The sequence below is a fragment of the Mustela nivalis genome (genome assembly GCF_964662115.1).
Source record: "Mustela nivalis genome assembly, chromosome: 6".
NCBI classification, from domain to species: domain Eukaryota; kingdom Metazoa; phylum Chordata; class Mammalia; order Carnivora; family Mustelidae; genus Mustela; species Mustela nivalis.
In genome coordinates this window covers 85,735,296-85,752,869 of record NC_139025.1, presented here as the reverse complement: position 1 = coordinate 85,752,869, position 17,574 = coordinate 85,735,296, and the positions used below count along the sequence as shown (strand labels likewise).

At 37.3% G+C, this 17,574-nt stretch overlaps 1 protein-coding gene across 1 annotated transcript in view; it reads left to right on the top strand.

Annotated features, from left to right (window-relative positions):
- The window catches only part of KNL1 (kinetochore scaffold 1), a 76,437-nt gene extending 60,407 nt beyond the window's left edge, over window positions 1-16,030 (top strand). The window contains exons 17-26 of the mRNA XM_082735533.1: window positions 547-634; window positions 5,023-5,100; window positions 5,466-5,505; window positions 6,405-6,506; window positions 7,005-7,105; window positions 10,225-10,293; window positions 11,166-11,275; window positions 11,924-12,042; window positions 13,380-13,502; window positions 14,253-16,030. Coding sequence (XP_082591659.1) covers window positions 547-634; window positions 5,023-5,100; window positions 5,466-5,505; window positions 6,405-6,506; window positions 7,005-7,105; window positions 10,225-10,293; window positions 11,166-11,275; window positions 11,924-12,042; window positions 13,380-13,502; window positions 14,253-14,382 — 960 coding nt within the window. The 3' untranslated portion in view covers window positions 14,383-16,030. The remainder of the gene's footprint in view (window positions 1-546; window positions 635-5,022; window positions 5,101-5,465; window positions 5,506-6,404; window positions 6,507-7,004; window positions 7,106-10,224; window positions 10,294-11,165; window positions 11,276-11,923; window positions 12,043-13,379; window positions 13,503-14,252) is intronic.
- The last annotated feature ends 1,544 nt before the right edge of the window (window positions 16,031-17,574 follow it).

Below are 17,574 nucleotides of genomic sequence, written 5' to 3'. Positions count from 1 at the left end.
TCTGACTCTTGATTTTGGTTCATGTAGTTATCTCAGGGTTGTGAAATTAAACCACAAGTCATACTCCACACTGGGTGTGGATTAAAGTTCTGTTTCTCCCTCTCCCTCTATTACTCTCCTCCCCCATCTAAAAAATTTTTTTAAATAAAAATAAAAAATAATTCCTTTTGGGGGAGAGCATCTGGCTGGCTCAGTCAGTGGAGTGTGAGACTTTTGATCTCAGAGTTATAGATTTGAGCCCCATATTGAGTATAGAGATTACTTAAAAATAAAATCTTTGAAAACAAAAATATTGTTTTAAGTAATATGTATTTAGCATCTTATATTACATGGAAATACTGTAATAAGGGAAAGTACAAAAATAAGCTTATATTAATCTGTTATGTATGCTTTTTAAATACATTTTAAGTCCAGACTTGAAGCTTCGACCTTCATTTTAAGATTTTCCTGTTCATGATATAGCAGTATGTGGAGAGTTTAACCATTTATAATGTTTAAATATTTTGTTTAGAGGTTTAACTTGACAATATAATATTGTGTGTTTAGAATGAGAGGGAGAAACTTCACATAAGGATGGATGAGATGGAAAACGTACTTAAGAAGATTGAAAACTGTCTCACTGAGGTTGAAATAGGTAATGTGTTTTGAATACTTTTCCAAAAGAAAATTTAATTTTGTCTAAATGCTTCCCTACAGTATGGATTGCTGGTATCACTTACGTCAAGCCTTGTATTAGCAACTTGAGACATTAAATTAGAGCAAAATAAAATTCCTTTCCTGTGGTCATCTGCAACAATCAACAAGAGATGCTCAAGATAATAAATCTCTTGGGACGCCTCGGTGGCTCAGTCGGTTAAGCTGCTGCCTTCAGCTTGGGTCATGATCCCAGGATCCTGGGATCGAGTCCCATGTGGAGGGTTCCTTGCTCAGCAGGGAGCCTGCTTCTCTCTCTGCCTCTGCCTGCTTGTGCTTTCTCTCTCTCTCTCTCTCCCTGACAAATAAATAAATACATTAAAAAATCTTAAAAAAAAAAAAAGATAATAAATCTCTTTAGAAAGCTCTTCATAATCTAGACCATAATCTTATTTTTTAAAATAGATGAACTTACTATCTTTGAAAATGATCTCTCCTTTCAGTTTGATCTCTCATATTTCCGCAATGTTAGTGTTATTGTCCTGAAACTGCTTTCTCAAAGATCACAAAATTCCTCGTAATCATCAAATTTGGAAGCTCTTGGCCCTTAACCATCTTGACCTCTCAGCATTTGATACTGCTGATTATTTTCTTTCTGAACCTTTCATCTCCCTAAGCCTCTGTGATATTGTACTACCCCGACTATTTGCTTTCTTCCTGAGTATTTCTTTTAGTCCTTCTGTTTGTCTCTCTAATCTCCTGTGTAGGCATTTAGATTTTATCATCTACTTATTTCTATGGTCTCTCCCTTACTGCTTTCATCTGCTTTAACATTTGTATTTATATAAATGATTCCCAAATTCAGTTAAATTCACCTGATACTGTGCTTAGCAGCAGAAAAAAAGATATTGTAAACACAGATTTTGACTTTCAATAGCTTATAATTATTCTGAGCTAAGGCATCGTTAGCCTCTCTCGAGTTCCAAACTTAATCTTTCTAGCTTCCTGCTGAACCTCTATGCAAAAATATCTTTAGGTACCTTAAACTCTGTGTGAATAAAAGGGAATTTATTGTCTTCTCCCATTTCTAAAATAAAGTCTGAAAACTTGCTCTCATATGATGTTTCTTATCTATATTGAAGGCATTGCTATTGTTATAAACTGAACTGTAAAAAGCTAAAAACTTGCATTGTCTTTGAGTTTCTCTTATCAAGTCCTGACATACCTACTTCTTCAGCATCCCTTGTAATCTTTCCCTTTCCCATTAAGGCTGTCATTAATTCTGATGTGCTTTTTCAAGTTTTCTAACTAATCTATCTACACTCTGACTTCATTCTGTCTCTTTCCAGTCCAACCTGTGCATTGTTGCCAGATTAAATAATTATGAAGAACAGTTTTCATTATTTCATTGAAAAACTTATCTCTGGGACGCCTGGGTGGCTCAGTTGGTTAAGCAGCTGCCTTCGGCTCAGGTCATGATCCCAGCGTCCTGGGATCGAGTCCCACATCGGGCTCCTTGCTCCGCAGGGAGCCTGCTTCTCCCTCTGACTCTGCCTGCCACTCTGCCTGTGCTCGCTCTTGCTCTCTCTCTCTCTCTCTGACAAATAAATAAATAAAATCTTAAAAAAAAAAAAAGAAAAACTTATCTTTCCATTTATAACAAAGTCCAAACACCAGACCTTGACATTTAACATTCTCCATTTTTTTTCTCCAGCCCTTTATAGATCTTCCTTCTTACACGATTTACTTTTAGTTTTTATTATGCATCCCAAATTCCAACCAAATCTTGTCATCTTTATGCAGTAGTGCCACTTTGTCTTTGCTAGTACATTCTTCTGTTTTCTACCAAAGGAGGTAGTCATCATCTCCCTTGAGTTCCTATACCTATTTTGTTAGTCCTTCTTATAGTAGCCATACATCTACTTGTAATTATAGTTTCTTTTGTGTAGTTTATCTCCCTAACTAAATCGTAAGCTCCATGGAAGAATCAGCTTTATTTTTGTCCATATCCCTCAGAATTCTTAACACTATGCTTTGTTTCTAGTATAACTGCATTGCATTGATAATACGAATTCCATAATCTTGACTGCCCTATGCCTTTGTTCATTACCTTTCTCTCTACTTCACAGACAAAAAATAGAAGGTATTAGGCTACAACTTCTTTACTTCCTATTGCTAAACAAACTTTTATATATCTATATTCATTCTTTCATCCATCCTTCTTTTCCCTGAGAACAATCTCTCCACCTAAACTTTGAGTTCCATCCCCTCTTCTTAGGAATTTCATATCACTGATTTTTCCTTATCTCTTGTGTAGTCCCTGCCTCCTCTCTAAACGATATATTCACCTCTCTTTTATCTTTAAAATACCAAAAACCACACTTCCCTCTCTAACACCTACTAACAAATAGCTCTCTATTTCTTTCTCATTTCTTCATTATTCCTGTGCAAATACACTGAGTACCTACTCTGTGCCATGTATAGTGCTCAGTGCTAAGAATACTATGGTGTTAAAAAAACAAAAACTTAGGAGTGCCTGGGTGGTACAGTTGGTTAAGCAATCTACTCTTGGTTTAGGGTCAGGGCATGATCTCAGTGTTGTGAGATCAAGCACCACCCACAATGGGCTCCAGCTCAGAGTGTAGTCTGCTTAGATTTCTTTCTCTTCCCCCATCTCCTGCTTACGCACATGCTCACTCACTTGCACTCTCTCTCTAATAAATAAATAAATATTTTTTTAAAAAACACAAAAATTTTTATGGCCTTGTGGAGCTTCTCATCTAGAAAAGAATATAAGAATTAAACACATAGGGGGTGCCTGGGTGGCTCTGTTCATTAAGCATCTGCCTTCAGCTCAAGTCATGATCTGGTCCCGTCCTGGGATGGAGACCCACCTCAGGCTCCCTGCTCAGCAGGAAGTCTCCTTCTCCCTCTGCCTCTCTCCCAACCCCCACTTATGCTTTCTCTCTCTCTTGAAAATATATCTTTAAAAAAAAAAAAAAAAAAGAATTGAATAGTTTTATGGTAAGTGGTTACAAAAGAGGGGTTCCATGGTACTTATAAGGTCCTGAAATAGAAATCTAACCTAGTCAGGTCAAGACCAGCTCCCCTCTGAGGAGGTGGCAATTAAGCTAAGAGCTGAAGACTAAGGAAGAGTTAAGGTGAGGAGGGAAGAGTAGACTATTGAATATGAATACACATGCAGAAGCTCTTATGGGAAAGAATATACCAAGTACAAGGTCTGAAATAAGGCCAATGTGGCTAGAATAGAAAGAGCATGAGAGAGAACATGATCTGAGCTAAAGCTGGAGATGTTAGCTTTAAGGGTCTGGCCATGGAGGGTCTCTTAAGGAGTTTTCACTTATAAAATAAATTTATATAAAGAACTAAAGAGAAAACATAAAATATTTTTAAGAATTAAAAAGAACAGGGATGCCTGGGTGGCTCAGTTGGTTAAGCATCTGCCTTCAGTTCAGGTCGTGATCCCGAGGTCATGGGACTGAGTCCCACATCAGCCTCCTTGCTCAGTGGGGGCCTGCTTCCCCTCTACCTGCTGCTCCCCTGCTTGTGTTCTTTCTCTCTCTGTCTCTGACAAATAAAGAAATAAAATCTTTATTTTATTTTATTTTATTTTATTTTATTTTATTTTATTTTATTTTATTTCTTTGTCAGAGAGGCAGATGCACAATGACTGAGCCATCCAGGCACCCCAATAAATAAAATCTTAAAAAAAAAAGGAAGAATTAAAAAGAACAGGAGTGCCTGGGTGGCTCATTCAGTTAAGTGGCTGCCTTTAACTCAGATCATGATCCCAGGGTCCTGGGATCGAGCCCCACATTGGGTTCCTGCTTCTCCCTCTCCCTCTGCTGCTCCCCCTGCTTGTGCACACACATACACTCTCGGTCAAATAAATTTAAAAAATCTTTAAAAAGAAGTTTTGTTTTTGATATAAAAATCTAAACTCCATTTGGATCTGGGAAGGGAAAAGGATTTTAAGGATGAGGTTTTAAGGTTTCAAAAGCAACTTAAAATTTTAAAATGTGCATGCATGCATTTGTATATGTGTATCTGTTCCTGCTTCTTGTCCATGGGATTGCCTAACAATAACTTTGATGTATGCAAATTATATTTAAATGATTTCCACCTCAAAGTGGCCCCTGAGAAGTTGCTGTTGGAGATCATTGCTGTACAGCTTAAAGTTCACTTGCCTGCCACTAGAAGCAAGTCTTTGTATGAAATTATAATTATAGCTCAGTGCTTTATTGGTGAGGAAGATGAGGAATGATGAGTGCTTGTAAAATATTGTTAACTCTTCATTTTGGGACCATCTTTTTTTCTCATCTCTGGTTGTTTTTGACTGAGATATTCTAATGCACATTGCCTACTTAGAAACTAAGAATTTGGAGGATGGAGAGAAAGACAGTCCTATGGAAGAATGGGATTCTGAAATGAGAGCTGCAGAGAAAGGTAACTGACGGGGTGCCTGGGTAGCTCAGTTGTTTGAGCACCCAATTCCTGATTTTGGCTCGTCTTAATCTCGCGGTCATAAGATCAAGCCCTCCATCAGGCTCTGCACTCAGTGTGGAGTTTGCTTGACCCTCTCCCTCTGCTCCTCCTCTTTCTTTCTTTCTCTTTCTCAGATAAATACATAAAATCTTTAAAAAAGAAAAGAAAGGTAACTGAATTAATTAAGGAAGTAAAGGGGGAAAAAACAATCTCTTCTTTATTTAGGTGAGATTAAATGATACAGAATTCGCAGTAGAACAGATGATTTTTGTAGCAACATTTTAATGTGTCCATTCTGATAAATGTGTTTTGTTTTCTTTCTAAAGAACTGGAACAGCTGAAAACTGAAGAAGAAGAGCTTCAAAGGTCAGCCTTCATTTAGAATGTTAGAAAATAAGCTAAACTTTACATGACTGAATGACTTCTACCTCCAAAAAACTGAGGAGATGAGGCACATGAGTATTGACTTAAGATTGACTCAGGGCTTCTGCTTCACCTTGAACTTGATCCATCTTAGTTGACAACATTTTCTAAGCCCTTACTGTTTATAGGGTGTTAATCCAACGTAGTACTTCTCAAGCTTGAATAATATCAGGATCCTTTCAAAGAAAATTAACCTAGCATTAAGCTGTTTTTATATTTTACTTTTATAAGTATAAAATGAGGTATATTTTTCTTATTGTTATGGATCTCATTTAACTATAAGACTAAAATGAACCAAATATAAATAATGACAAACTAATAAAATTCCAACTGACAACATTAATTTGACAGTTGATAATGCTTGGCTAAAATTAATACTAGCAAAATGACTAACAAGGTATAGGTTCTATTTAGCTCTAATAAACTAAAAAAGCCAAACACGGACATCAAAATTATGGCATGTCTCAGTTTTAAGATGGGCATTCTTATGACCTACATTGTGGTTATATTTTATCATCAAAACAAAGAGTAAATTTTAATAATCTTAAAGAATATGCAAACCTTCAAGGATGCCTTCATGAATCCTAATTTTGAGAACCATTGATTTAAGCCTTTCCTAATTAGACCCACATTTCTAGATTAATGCTTATCAAAGAAAGAAAGAGGAAGGAAGGAAGGACAAAAGAAGCCTAAGAAAACAAAAATGGACGCCATTCACTTCAATGGGGAGCTGTCTAGCATGTGACTTTTTGACTTTTTGACTAAAATAAACCTTTATTTTAATGGGGTCCAAATTGTGACAATAGCCTTAACTCATTCTGAATACCTATTTTGATTTGCAGAAATCTTTTAGAACTGGAAGCACAGAAAGAACAGACCCTTGCTCAAATAGACTTTGTACAAAAACAAACAGATAGAACTGAAAAGCTACTGGATCAGTTGAGGTAAGGAAAAGTAGGTGTCATTTGTTTGTGTTTTATCCTATGCCTTTGTAGTTGTCTAAATCTATTACAGCAATTGACATGTGTTTGTGATATGTATTGCTGTTTTAACTTATAATACTATACACTCTAAAAAAGAGTCATGTACCCAACATCAAGTATAGTGACTCAGTGGGTTAAGCCTCTGCCTTCGGCTCAGGTCATGATCCCAGGGTGCTAGGATGGAGCCCCACATCAGGCTCCCTGCTCAGCAGGAAGCCTGTTTCTCCCTCTCTCACTCCCCCTGCTTGTATTCCCTCTCTCACCGTGTCTCTGACAAATACATGAATAAAATCTCCCAAGCCAGTAGAATACACGAATACATGAATACATGAATAAAATCTCCCCAGTCAGTAGAAAAACTTCAGCAACTATTTCTGCTACGGTTAGCATGGTATCAGAAGTTAACTCTCTTCTTCTACCTCAGAAAAAAATTCTTTGTCTCTCTTTCTTTCTCTCCAGCTTGTCTGAGTGGGAAGTCATTGAGTGGAGTGATGATCAAGCTGTATTCACCTTCCTTTATGACACAATAGAACTTACCATCACCTTTGGAGAGACAGTAGGTGAGCAAAAGTAAGATAATTCCTCTGCATGAAAATGTATGGCAAACTCACTAAAGAGTCCAATCTTTATTTTAATACCATAATAACTATTGACATAATGAAAGTGCTGCTGAAAATCCTAGAAAAGGTGATTACTTTGTAATTTCTGATAATAGAATTTTGTTAGATAAGGAATAAAATAAAAATTCAGCTAGTGAAAGTTGACCTTCGTTAGATTACATTAGATGATAGAAATTTTACATATCCAAATAATGGGTCAACATGCTATTTGCGTCTGTTTTTCTGAGTTCCTTTTCTCCTCTGTGCTTTGTGATAGTGGATTTACTCTAATGGCTGGTGACTCTTAACTTTTTTTTGTACTTAAGTTAACCTAAAAAGTTAATTGGAAGTTCTGTGTTTGGCAGGCTTATCAAAATAGGTAGAATCACTTTATGGTGCCTGGAGAGAGTTCTAGCTATTTTGTTGAGAGTCTCCTATCAGTGTCTTTTTGTCTTTTCTCTGAAACAGTTTCAGCACGGCCAACCAAACTTCACAGTCTCCCAGCCTGCACACATGGTGTTCCTTAAAATTTCCTTTTCTCAAAGAATACCATTGACGCACTTGGGTAGCTCAGTTGGTTGAGCATCCGACTCTTGGTTTCAGCTCCCGTCATGATCTTAGGGTCCTGGAATCAGGCTCTGTGTTCCACACAGAGTCGGCATGTCCCTCTCACTCTGCTCCTTCCCTACTCATGCTCTCTCTCTCCCAAGTATATAAATCTATAAAATCTTTCAAAATACTATATAATAAAAATTTTAAAATAATAAACTACTGCTACTACTACTACTACTACTACTAAAATCTTAATAATAATACGATCAACTTCAGTCCAGGTCCAAAATTAAAGTTAGGAATTAGAGGTATCTGACTGACTCAGTCAGTAGAGCATGCAACTTTTGATCTCAGGGTCATGAGTTCAAGCCCAACATTGTATGTGAAGCCTAATTTTAAAATAAATAAATAAATAAATAAATGATAGAATCGGAATCACTCTATATCTCTTTATCCCTTATCAGACATATCTAATCATCAGTAAGACTTAGTGATTTTAATTTCTTAATACTGACCCACATTTCTTTGTTTCCTGTCAATAGTCATCTCTAACAAAATGGCTACAATAACATTCCAGCTGGCCTTTCTGAATCCTCTCCTTGTCCTCTCCAATTCATCTTCCTTCTTGTAGCTTTGGTGATTATGGTGATTGCTGATCATGCACCTAATATTCTTAGACTAATGATCAAAATATTTGTTATGGCCTATAATGTCTTACATGAATTAAATTTTTCTTCCTTTTTCTGCCTCATTAAACAATTCTCTGCACTTTAGCACATCGATTTCTTTCATTTCCTTTTTATTTCCTTTTTTTTTTCTAAGTAGACTCTATACCCAATGTGGGGCCTTAACTTATGACCCTGAGGTTAAGAATCATGCTCGTTCTACTGAGCCAGCCAGGTGCTCCTCTTTCATTTCTTTATAAGATCCTGATCTCTTCATGCTCAGCCATGTTCCATCCTACCTCAGGACCTTCATGATGATGTTTTTTATGCCTGGATGCCCTTTCACTTACTTATCTTTGTCTACTTGAACTGCTATAACAAAAATGCCATCAATTGGGTAGTTATTGAACAACTGAAATTTATTTCTTATATTTCTGGAAGCTGGAAGTCCAAGATCAGGGTGTCAGCATGGTCAGGTGAGAGTCCTCTTCCAGGTTGCAGACTTCTCATTCTATCCTTACATACTGGAAGACCAAGCTGTTTAGAGTCTCAGTTATTACTGCATTAATCTCATTCATGAGGGCTCTGCCCTCATGACCTAATAAATGCCTTCCAAATGTCCATCTCCTAATACTATCACAGGGAGAATTAAGATTTCAATATATAAAATACAATGGGGGACACAAACATTCAGACCATAGTACTCCCTTTTCACTAAATAAATTTCTGTTAATAATCCTTAAGAGCTCAACTCAGTTACCACTTCTGCAGGAAAGTTTTCCTTGACTCTCCTTTTACCCACTCCCTCTACTATTTGCCCTCTTATTATATATATTCTCATTGCTTCCTGCTGTTTTCCTTAATAGTGCTTATCACTGATTGTAGTTTTTGGTGTTTATTAGTGTAATTATCTGTGTATCCTCCTGAGACATAAGCTTTTTGAGAATATAAATTGATTGTCTCTTTGTCTCATTATCATATCCTCAGTGCCTAACACATAGAAGATATTCAACAAAGTCAAAAGAATCCAAATTTGAGAGACAGGAGATAACTCTAGAATTTGGAGGAGGAAAGCTCTCCTGGCTCTCATTACCCTAATGCTAAAAGCATAAATCATTTTCACTGTATTTAAAAAGATAGTATGAAGAGATCATAGTCATTTTTTTATATGGTGCCTGAAAATAGTGTCTTTGCACAAAAGTTAGGAGTCAAGGAGGAGGCCTTGCTAAATTTACAATAAATGTACTACACCTTAAATTTCCTTCAAAGACTTGCCAGTAAATGTAGTTCAGCAATCTCAGGGGAGCCTTTACCATTATTCTTACCAAAGAATAATATGATTCAAGAATACACCTTTAGGAGAACCTGGGTAGCCTAGTTGGTTAGGCATCTGCCTTTGGCTCAGGTCCTGGTCTCAGGATCTTAGGATTGAGCCTTACGTCAGGCTCCCTACTCATGCACGCACACGCTCTCATTCTTAAATAAAATCTTAAAAAAAAAAAAGACACCTCTTTAATTGCCTATATAAAAATAAAAAAATAAAAAAAACCCTGCTACCCAGAAATAGTAGGATTCTAAAGTACTGAGTTGTATGTGGCTTAAAATCAGAAAATAAAAAGAAATAATGGGGTGTCTGGGTGGCTCAGTCAGTTAAGCATCCCATTCGATTTCAGCTCAGGTCATGAGATACAGCCCTGTGTGGGGCTCTGCACTCAGCATGGCCTCTACATGTCCCTCCCTCCCTCTACTCCTCCTTCTCCCCTACCCTTGCCTGGCTTGTATAGGTGTATACTCTCTCTCTCAAATAAGTAAATTAGTAAACAAACAAACAAACAGTGCTACTCTTATTCTGGTTCTTTCTAGTTGGTCTCCCTTTCCTGGACAAGGCTTATAGGAAGATTGTTGACCTGAATTTTCAATCTCTGTTGGATGGTAAGTTCAAACACTTATCCACTAAAAATGTGTTGAATATTTACAAGTATAATTTGCTCCTTGAGACCACTTTTATATACAAAGTAAATATAAACAATAATAATAATAATAATTTGTCCTTAGAAATGTGTACTAGACATAAAATTTCTTGGATAATGTTCTAAATGTTGGGTAGGATTTTAAAGAAACTATTTTTTAAAATATTACTAGATTTTAAGCAATGATTAATGATAACTATTTCCATAATTCAAAAATTACCATTCTGAGTACTTATTCTATATCAAGCAGTTGTATTACTTATATCAACACTTTGAAGTAAGTATTTCTTGTTTTATAAATGGGCAACTATAGCTCAAAAGAAGTAAGAGTGTTTAGGATCCCTCAGGTTGTAAGGGGAGTCAGGATTTAAACTCATTTGTGTTATATTAAACTTATGGTTTTAAGCAAGCTCTATTCCATATATGATAAAGGCTTGAGGTTTTTGTTTTTTTTGTTTTTTTTGTTTTTTTGTTTTTTAAGGCTTGAGTTTTTATAAGAATGTCTGTGGGGCACCTGGGTGGCTCAGCTGGTTAAGCATCTGCCTTTGGCTCAGGTCATGATCCCAGGGTTCTGGGCCTGAGTCCTGCATCAGGCTCCTTGCTCAGTGGAGAGCCTGCTTCTCCTTCTCCCAATCCCCTGCTTGTGCTCTCTCTGTCAAATAAATAAAATCTTTAAAAAAAAGTCTATGTGCACTATATACACATTGATATATGTGCTTGAAAATAAAATGGAGAGGATACTTAAATACCTAGTAGTTTGAAGTTATTTCTAGCTTATGTGTATATTTGAAAATAAGTAATACCCTGTTTTGATTTGTTTTTTCCCTTCCTCAGAGGATCAAGCTCCTCCTTCTTCCCATTTAGTTCATAAGCTTATTTTCCAGTACATTGAGGAACAAGAATCCTGGAAGAAAAAATGTACAACACAGCATCAAGTACCTAAGGTAAATCTGATTGAAATATTTTAAAGGAAAATTATGTTATCTGTCCCAAAAAACAGAACTGAAATGTTAAGTATATAACATTAGATCCTGAAACTATAAAAATATTGTTTAACTTCAAGAGATTCTTTATAAAAGAGCCACTAAAGGAAGTGGTAACGTGGCCGAGTGGTCTAAAAAAGCCATTAAAGGGGCGCCTGGGTGGCTCAGTGGGTTGGGCCTCTGCCTTCGGCTCGGGTCATGATCTCAGGGTCCTGGGATCAAGCCCCGCATCCAGCTCTCTGCTCGGCCGGGAGCCTGCTTCCCCCCCACCACCTCTGCCTGCCTATGATCGATCTCTCTCTCTCTCTTTCCGTGTCAAATAAATAAATAAATCTTTAAAAATAAAAAAATTAAAAAGCCATTAAAAATTGAAATGTTTGGGGCACCTGGGTGGCTCAGTGGGTTAAAGCCTCTCTTTTAGGCTCAGGTCATGATCCCAGGGTGCTGGGATGGAGCCCCGCACCTGGCTATCTGCTCCGCAGGGAGCCTGCTTCCTCTTCTCTCTCTCTCTCTGCCTACCTGCGATCTCCCTCTGTCAAATAAATAAATAAAATCTTTAAAAAAAAAATATTGAAATGTTTTCATAATTTTTCTCCCAATTTTTTCTAGATGCTTCAAGAAGTCTCACTGGTAGTGAGCCGTTGTAGACTCCTTGGAGAGGAAATTGAGTTTTTAAAGAGATGGGGACCAAATTATAACCTAATGAACATAGATGTGACTAATACTGAGTAAGTATATTAGTTCCCCAGGGCTGCCATAACAAAGTACTACAAACTGAGTGGCTTAAACAACCACAGTTTATTGTTCACAGTTCTGGAGGCTAGAAGTCTGAGATCAAGAATTAGCAGGGTTGCTTCTTTCCGAGGAGCTGTGCGGGAGAGTCTATTCCATGACTGTCTCCTATGTTCTAGTGATTTGCTGGCATACCTTGGCTTTAAATACATAATCCTAGTATCTGCTTTCATCTTCACATGATGTGCTTCCTGTGTGCATGTTTGTGTCCGAATGTCCCCTTTTTATAAGGACACCAATCATTTTGGGTTAGGACACCATCTCACTCCAGTAAGACCTCATCTTAACTAATTAAATCTTCAGTTACCTTATTTTCAAAATAAGGTCACATTCTGAGATACTGGAGGTGAGGGTTTCAACATGGATGGCAGGAGGGGACATAGGTCAACCTGTAACAGTAAATAATGAGTAAAAAATGTATTAAAGGGACGCCTGGGTGGCTCAGTGGGTTAAGCCTTTGCCTTCGGCTCAGGTCGTGATCTCGGTCCTGGGATCAAGCCCCACGTGGGGCTCTCTGCTCAGCGGGGAGCCTGTTTCCTCCCTCTCTCTCTGCCTGCCTCTGCCTACTTGTGATCTCTCTCTCTCTCTGTCAAATAAATAAATAAAATATATTTTTTAATGTATTAAAAATGATTTAATGAGTTTTATGGCCAACAATGAAAATGATACTAGTAATAATAATCTTTGTTCCAGATTTTTTTTTTTTAAGATTTTATTTATTTATTTGACAGAGAGAGATCACAAGTAGGCAGAGAGGCAGGCAGAGAGAGAGAGAGAGGAGGAAGCAGGCTCCCTGCTGAGCAGAGAGCCCGATGCGGGGCTCGATACCAGGACCCTGAGATCATGACCTGAGCCGAAGACAGAGGTTCCATCTCACTGAGCCACCCAGGCGCCCCAGTTCCAGATTTTTTTTTAAAGATTTTATTTATTTATTTGACAGAGATCACAAGTAGGCAGAGAAGCAGGCAGAGAGAGAGGAAAGGAAGCAGGTTACCCACTGAGCAGAAAGCCTGATGTGGGGCTCGATCCCAGGACCCTGGGATCATGACCTGAGCCGAAGGCAGAGACCTTAACCCACTGAGCCACCCAGGCGACTCTGTTCCAGATTTTTTACGCACTGTCCATTTAATAAGGACAAGTAAATAATGTACCATCTAAGTTTCACATATGAGTATAAAAGGAAAATGTATTTGTTTCACTCTGTTTTTTGTTTTGTATTTTTAATTGAGGATCTTGTCTTTTATAGATTGAGACTTTTTTTTTCTTTTTTTAGATTGAGACTTTTATTCTCCAGCTCTACAGCATTTGCAAAATTTGAGATAACTTTGCCTCTCTCGGTCCATTTTCCAACTGTCCCATTACCTTTCTCCATTCAAAATCACCTTGGAAACATTGGGTAAGTAAAGAGCCAGCAGGATAGGGCTCCTGAGTACTTTTTTACCTATGTTATATCATTTGAAGGAACTCTCAAAGTGGTCAGAAATAATATATACCATTATTGGATATACCACTAATGGATAATCCATAGTGAGTGCCAGTTGTCACTTCTGACTTCATTTTGAAAAATTTGTTCTCTTAAAGTCAGTGGCCTTCATTTCTAGTTCCAGTGGATGCTGGAGATAATTGGTCTATTCTTTTATACTTGCTCTACTTTTTGAATACTCTTAACCTAAAACAGGAATGAAGAAGGGAAAAAAATGGGCATAAGCTTATCCCAGATCATATATAAATAACTTCTATGGACTGAAAAACAGAATAATCATGTAATCACTTAATAATCACTTAAAAAGTTGTGTAATCATAATGCTTTTGTAACCAGATATAATAATATTTCATTCCGACTATATATTTTGTGAATTTTTAGACACACTGCTGACAGTTTTTAAGATAGTAGAGTTTACAATACACTCACCTCAAATCCATCGCCCAACAGTTGTTATTTTTAGCTAAGTCAAGATACCTCATAGTTCATAAAGGATTGCTCTTAGGCCTTGTTTTTGGAATCTCAGTTCCTGTTGGACAGGCTTTTTCTAGAAATACCTATCTGTGCTTTCTAAGAGACTCAGAGACCATACCCAAAAACATGAATTCCAATGAAATGGAGGTAAGTTTACAGAAAAATTAATGAAACTTTTGTTCTTTCCAGCCAAGATGAAATCACTGCAATTCTATCTAAAGTGCCATTGGATGACAACTACCTAAAGAATGTAGTCAAGCAAATTTACCAAGATCTGCTTCAGGACTGCCATTTCTACCACCAGACGCATGGACTATAGCTAGAAGACCAAGCACAGTGTACTTCATAATGATATTATGTCAGCTTATCTATCTCAGCTTAATTTTTGTCTTTAGGTCCTAGAAAGAAGCCTAGTAAAATTCCTTCTGATGATGTTACAGTTAATTTGTATGCTTGGTTTTTAAATCTCTGCAGTCAGGAATGATGGATCGCCTCAAACTGCATATTATCAAACTGCCAATCTTTTTACAAGAGGTTTAAATAGTAGAACACTTAGGGAAAATTTCTTCTAATTAAAGTTGTGCCCTCTGCTATAGAACAAGCCCTGAGAAGTAACTTAAGTATAAGAAGAGCTGTCACCAGTAACAAAATCATTAACCATTTCCTCATATACAGAACTATGATTTTTAAGTTGCCTGGCTTCTGTCTACCAGATATTTCTGGAATAGAGATATATCTGTCTACAAACTATTCATCCTTTTTTTTCTCCATTCCAGAAATGTTAAGAAAAAACAATAGCCCTCAGCTATTCAAATGGTTGCCATCTTTTCTTGAGGACGTTGCCTTCTTTTATTATATAATGTCTATCAATGTTTTCTTATGTATAGTTTTGTAGAGAAAGTTAATTCATTGTGGCTCAGTACATATATGTAAAATTTTTTTTTTGTATATTTTTGATGTGGCAAGGAGATATATATAGAAATATGTAGCACTGTATAGAGAGATACTCTTCTGTCTGGGCAGTTTCCATCTTTCTGAAGGATGCTTTACACCAAGATTCTCAGTCTCTTTCTATTAAATAATGGTAGTTCAAACAATATCACATTTGAAACTACCAGTTTTGTCAATTTCTGGCAGTAGTAATGAATTTAATGTGAATATTTGTTTCTCAAACCATACACAAATATAAGCATATTCATTGATACTGAATGATCAGTATTATCTTTGAGATAGATAAATATGAGAAAACTTCAACCCAAACTTTATTCAAATCCTAATCATGATAAATTTTGTTTCTTTTATATCTAATTCTAAAGTATATATGTATTTTTAAACTAATTCATCTTAACATTTTGCTTTATACTTTAAGATCAGGTTAAAGTCCTATAGGTCCCATGAATATTATCTTCGCTCTTGCTTTTACTCATGAGCCTTTGGTCAAGAAGATCACATGGTCCTTTAAGCTTCAAAAGTCAACATAAAATTTATTTTCTATAAAAATCAAGATGATGTTCTTTATTTCCATGAACTTCTTGAAAAACTTTTAAAGTCACCAATATTGTCTGTTTTCCATGAAATTTAAATTACTTTTCTTAATGGAGTTGTTTCATTTCTTTTCTGTAAACCTGGAAAGTAGAAGTTTTGTTTTGCATTTTGGTAACCTGGTATGGACCAACTCCAGGAATGATTTGGCTTATAATTATGGTCTCTGCTTCCTGAGTTTGCCTACATAATTGTAATATTTACTTAATTGTTTGCATTTGTATTTGTTCATAGGATTGGCTGTTTTTATATAATTTTTTGGAAATTGTTCCTTCACTGTTTAGAAGCAGGTTGGTTTTTGCACTATTAAAATAAGTTTATTATAGGAAATCTTTTAAGCAGTGTCTCTTTATGAAGTGAAGAGGTTTTTGTTCTTTGTTTTTTTACCATATATTCAATAAACATTTGAAGATAAACCAAAGAAAGCTCCTTCTAGAATCACCCACTTATTTGAAAACTGAGATAAGATTAAAATATGTCAGGACCTGAGTATAAGAACCAGATACAAACCACAGTTATTTCTTTTTTTTTTTTTTTCTTAAGATTTTATTTATTTATTTGACCGACAGAGATCACAAGTAGGCAGAAAGGCAGGCAGAGAGAGAGGGGAAGAAACAGGCTCCCTGCAGAGCAGAGAGCCCGATGCAGGCTCGATCCCAGGACCCCAGGACCATGACCTGAGCTGAAGGCAGAGGCTTTAACCCACTGAGCCACCCAGGTGCCCCTACAAACTGCAGTTATTTCTATGTCTAGGTCTCTGAAAGACAGTAAAAGAAAACTATTTGAAGTTTCTCAGGAAAACTATCATTTCTTTTTTTTTTTTTTAATTTTTTAACGTTTTAAATTTCTTTTTAGTGTATCAGAATTCATTGTTTATGCACCACACTGTGCTCTATATAATACGTGCCCTCCATAATACCCACCACCAGGCTCATCCAACCTCCCACCCCCCAACTTCAAAACCCTCAGATTGTTTTTCAGAGTCCATAGTCTCTCATGGTTCATTTCCCTGAAACTATCATTTCTATGAGCTAATGGAGTGGTTCTCAAAGCCTAGTCCCTAGGCTAGTAGTGTCCGCTTCACCCCAAACCTGCTGAATCAGAAACACTAAGGGTGGGGACCAGTATTCTGTATTGTGATTTTTTTCCTTTTCTTTTCTTTTTTTTTTTTTTTTAAGATTTCCTTCATTTGACAGAGAGATAGGGAGAGAGGACAAGTAAGCAGAGTGGCAGCAGAGGGAGAGAGAGAAGCAGGCTCTCTGCTAAGCAAGGGAGCCCAATGTGGGGCTCAATTCCAGGACCCTGAAATCATAACCTGAGCTGCTTAACCAACTGAGTCACCCAGTCTCGGGTTTTTTTCTTTATTTTTTTTAAAACAACTTCACCGAGGGGCACCTGGGTGACTCATCTATTAGGGCTCTGCCTTCGTGATCTCAGGGTCTTAGGGTCAAGTGCCATTTTGGACTCATTGCTCCATGGGGAGCCTGCTCCTCCCTCACCCTCTGCTGCCACTCTCCCCGCTTGTGCTCTCTCTCTCTCTGTGTCAAATAAATAAATAAAATCTTAAAAAAAAAAAAAAAACTTCACCTAAATATAATTGACATCATACAATTCACCTATTAAAGTACACAGCTTGGGGAATGCCTGGGTGGCTCAGTCGGTTGGGCATCTGCCTTCGGCTCAGGGCATGATCACATGCCCTGGGATTGAGTCCCACATCAGGCTCCTCACTCATTGGGAAGCCTGCTTGTCCCTCTGCCTTCTGCTACCCCTGCTTGTGCTCACTTGCTCTCTCTCTATCTGACAAAATCTTTAAAGTGCATGGTTGGGATTCCGGGGTGACTCAGTTAAGCAACTGCCTTTGGCTCAGGTCATGAGCCTGGGATCAAGCCCTAAGCTGGGCTCCTTGCTCAGTGGGGAGCCTGCTTCTCTCTCTCCTGCCAACTGCTCCCGCTGCTTATGCACGCAC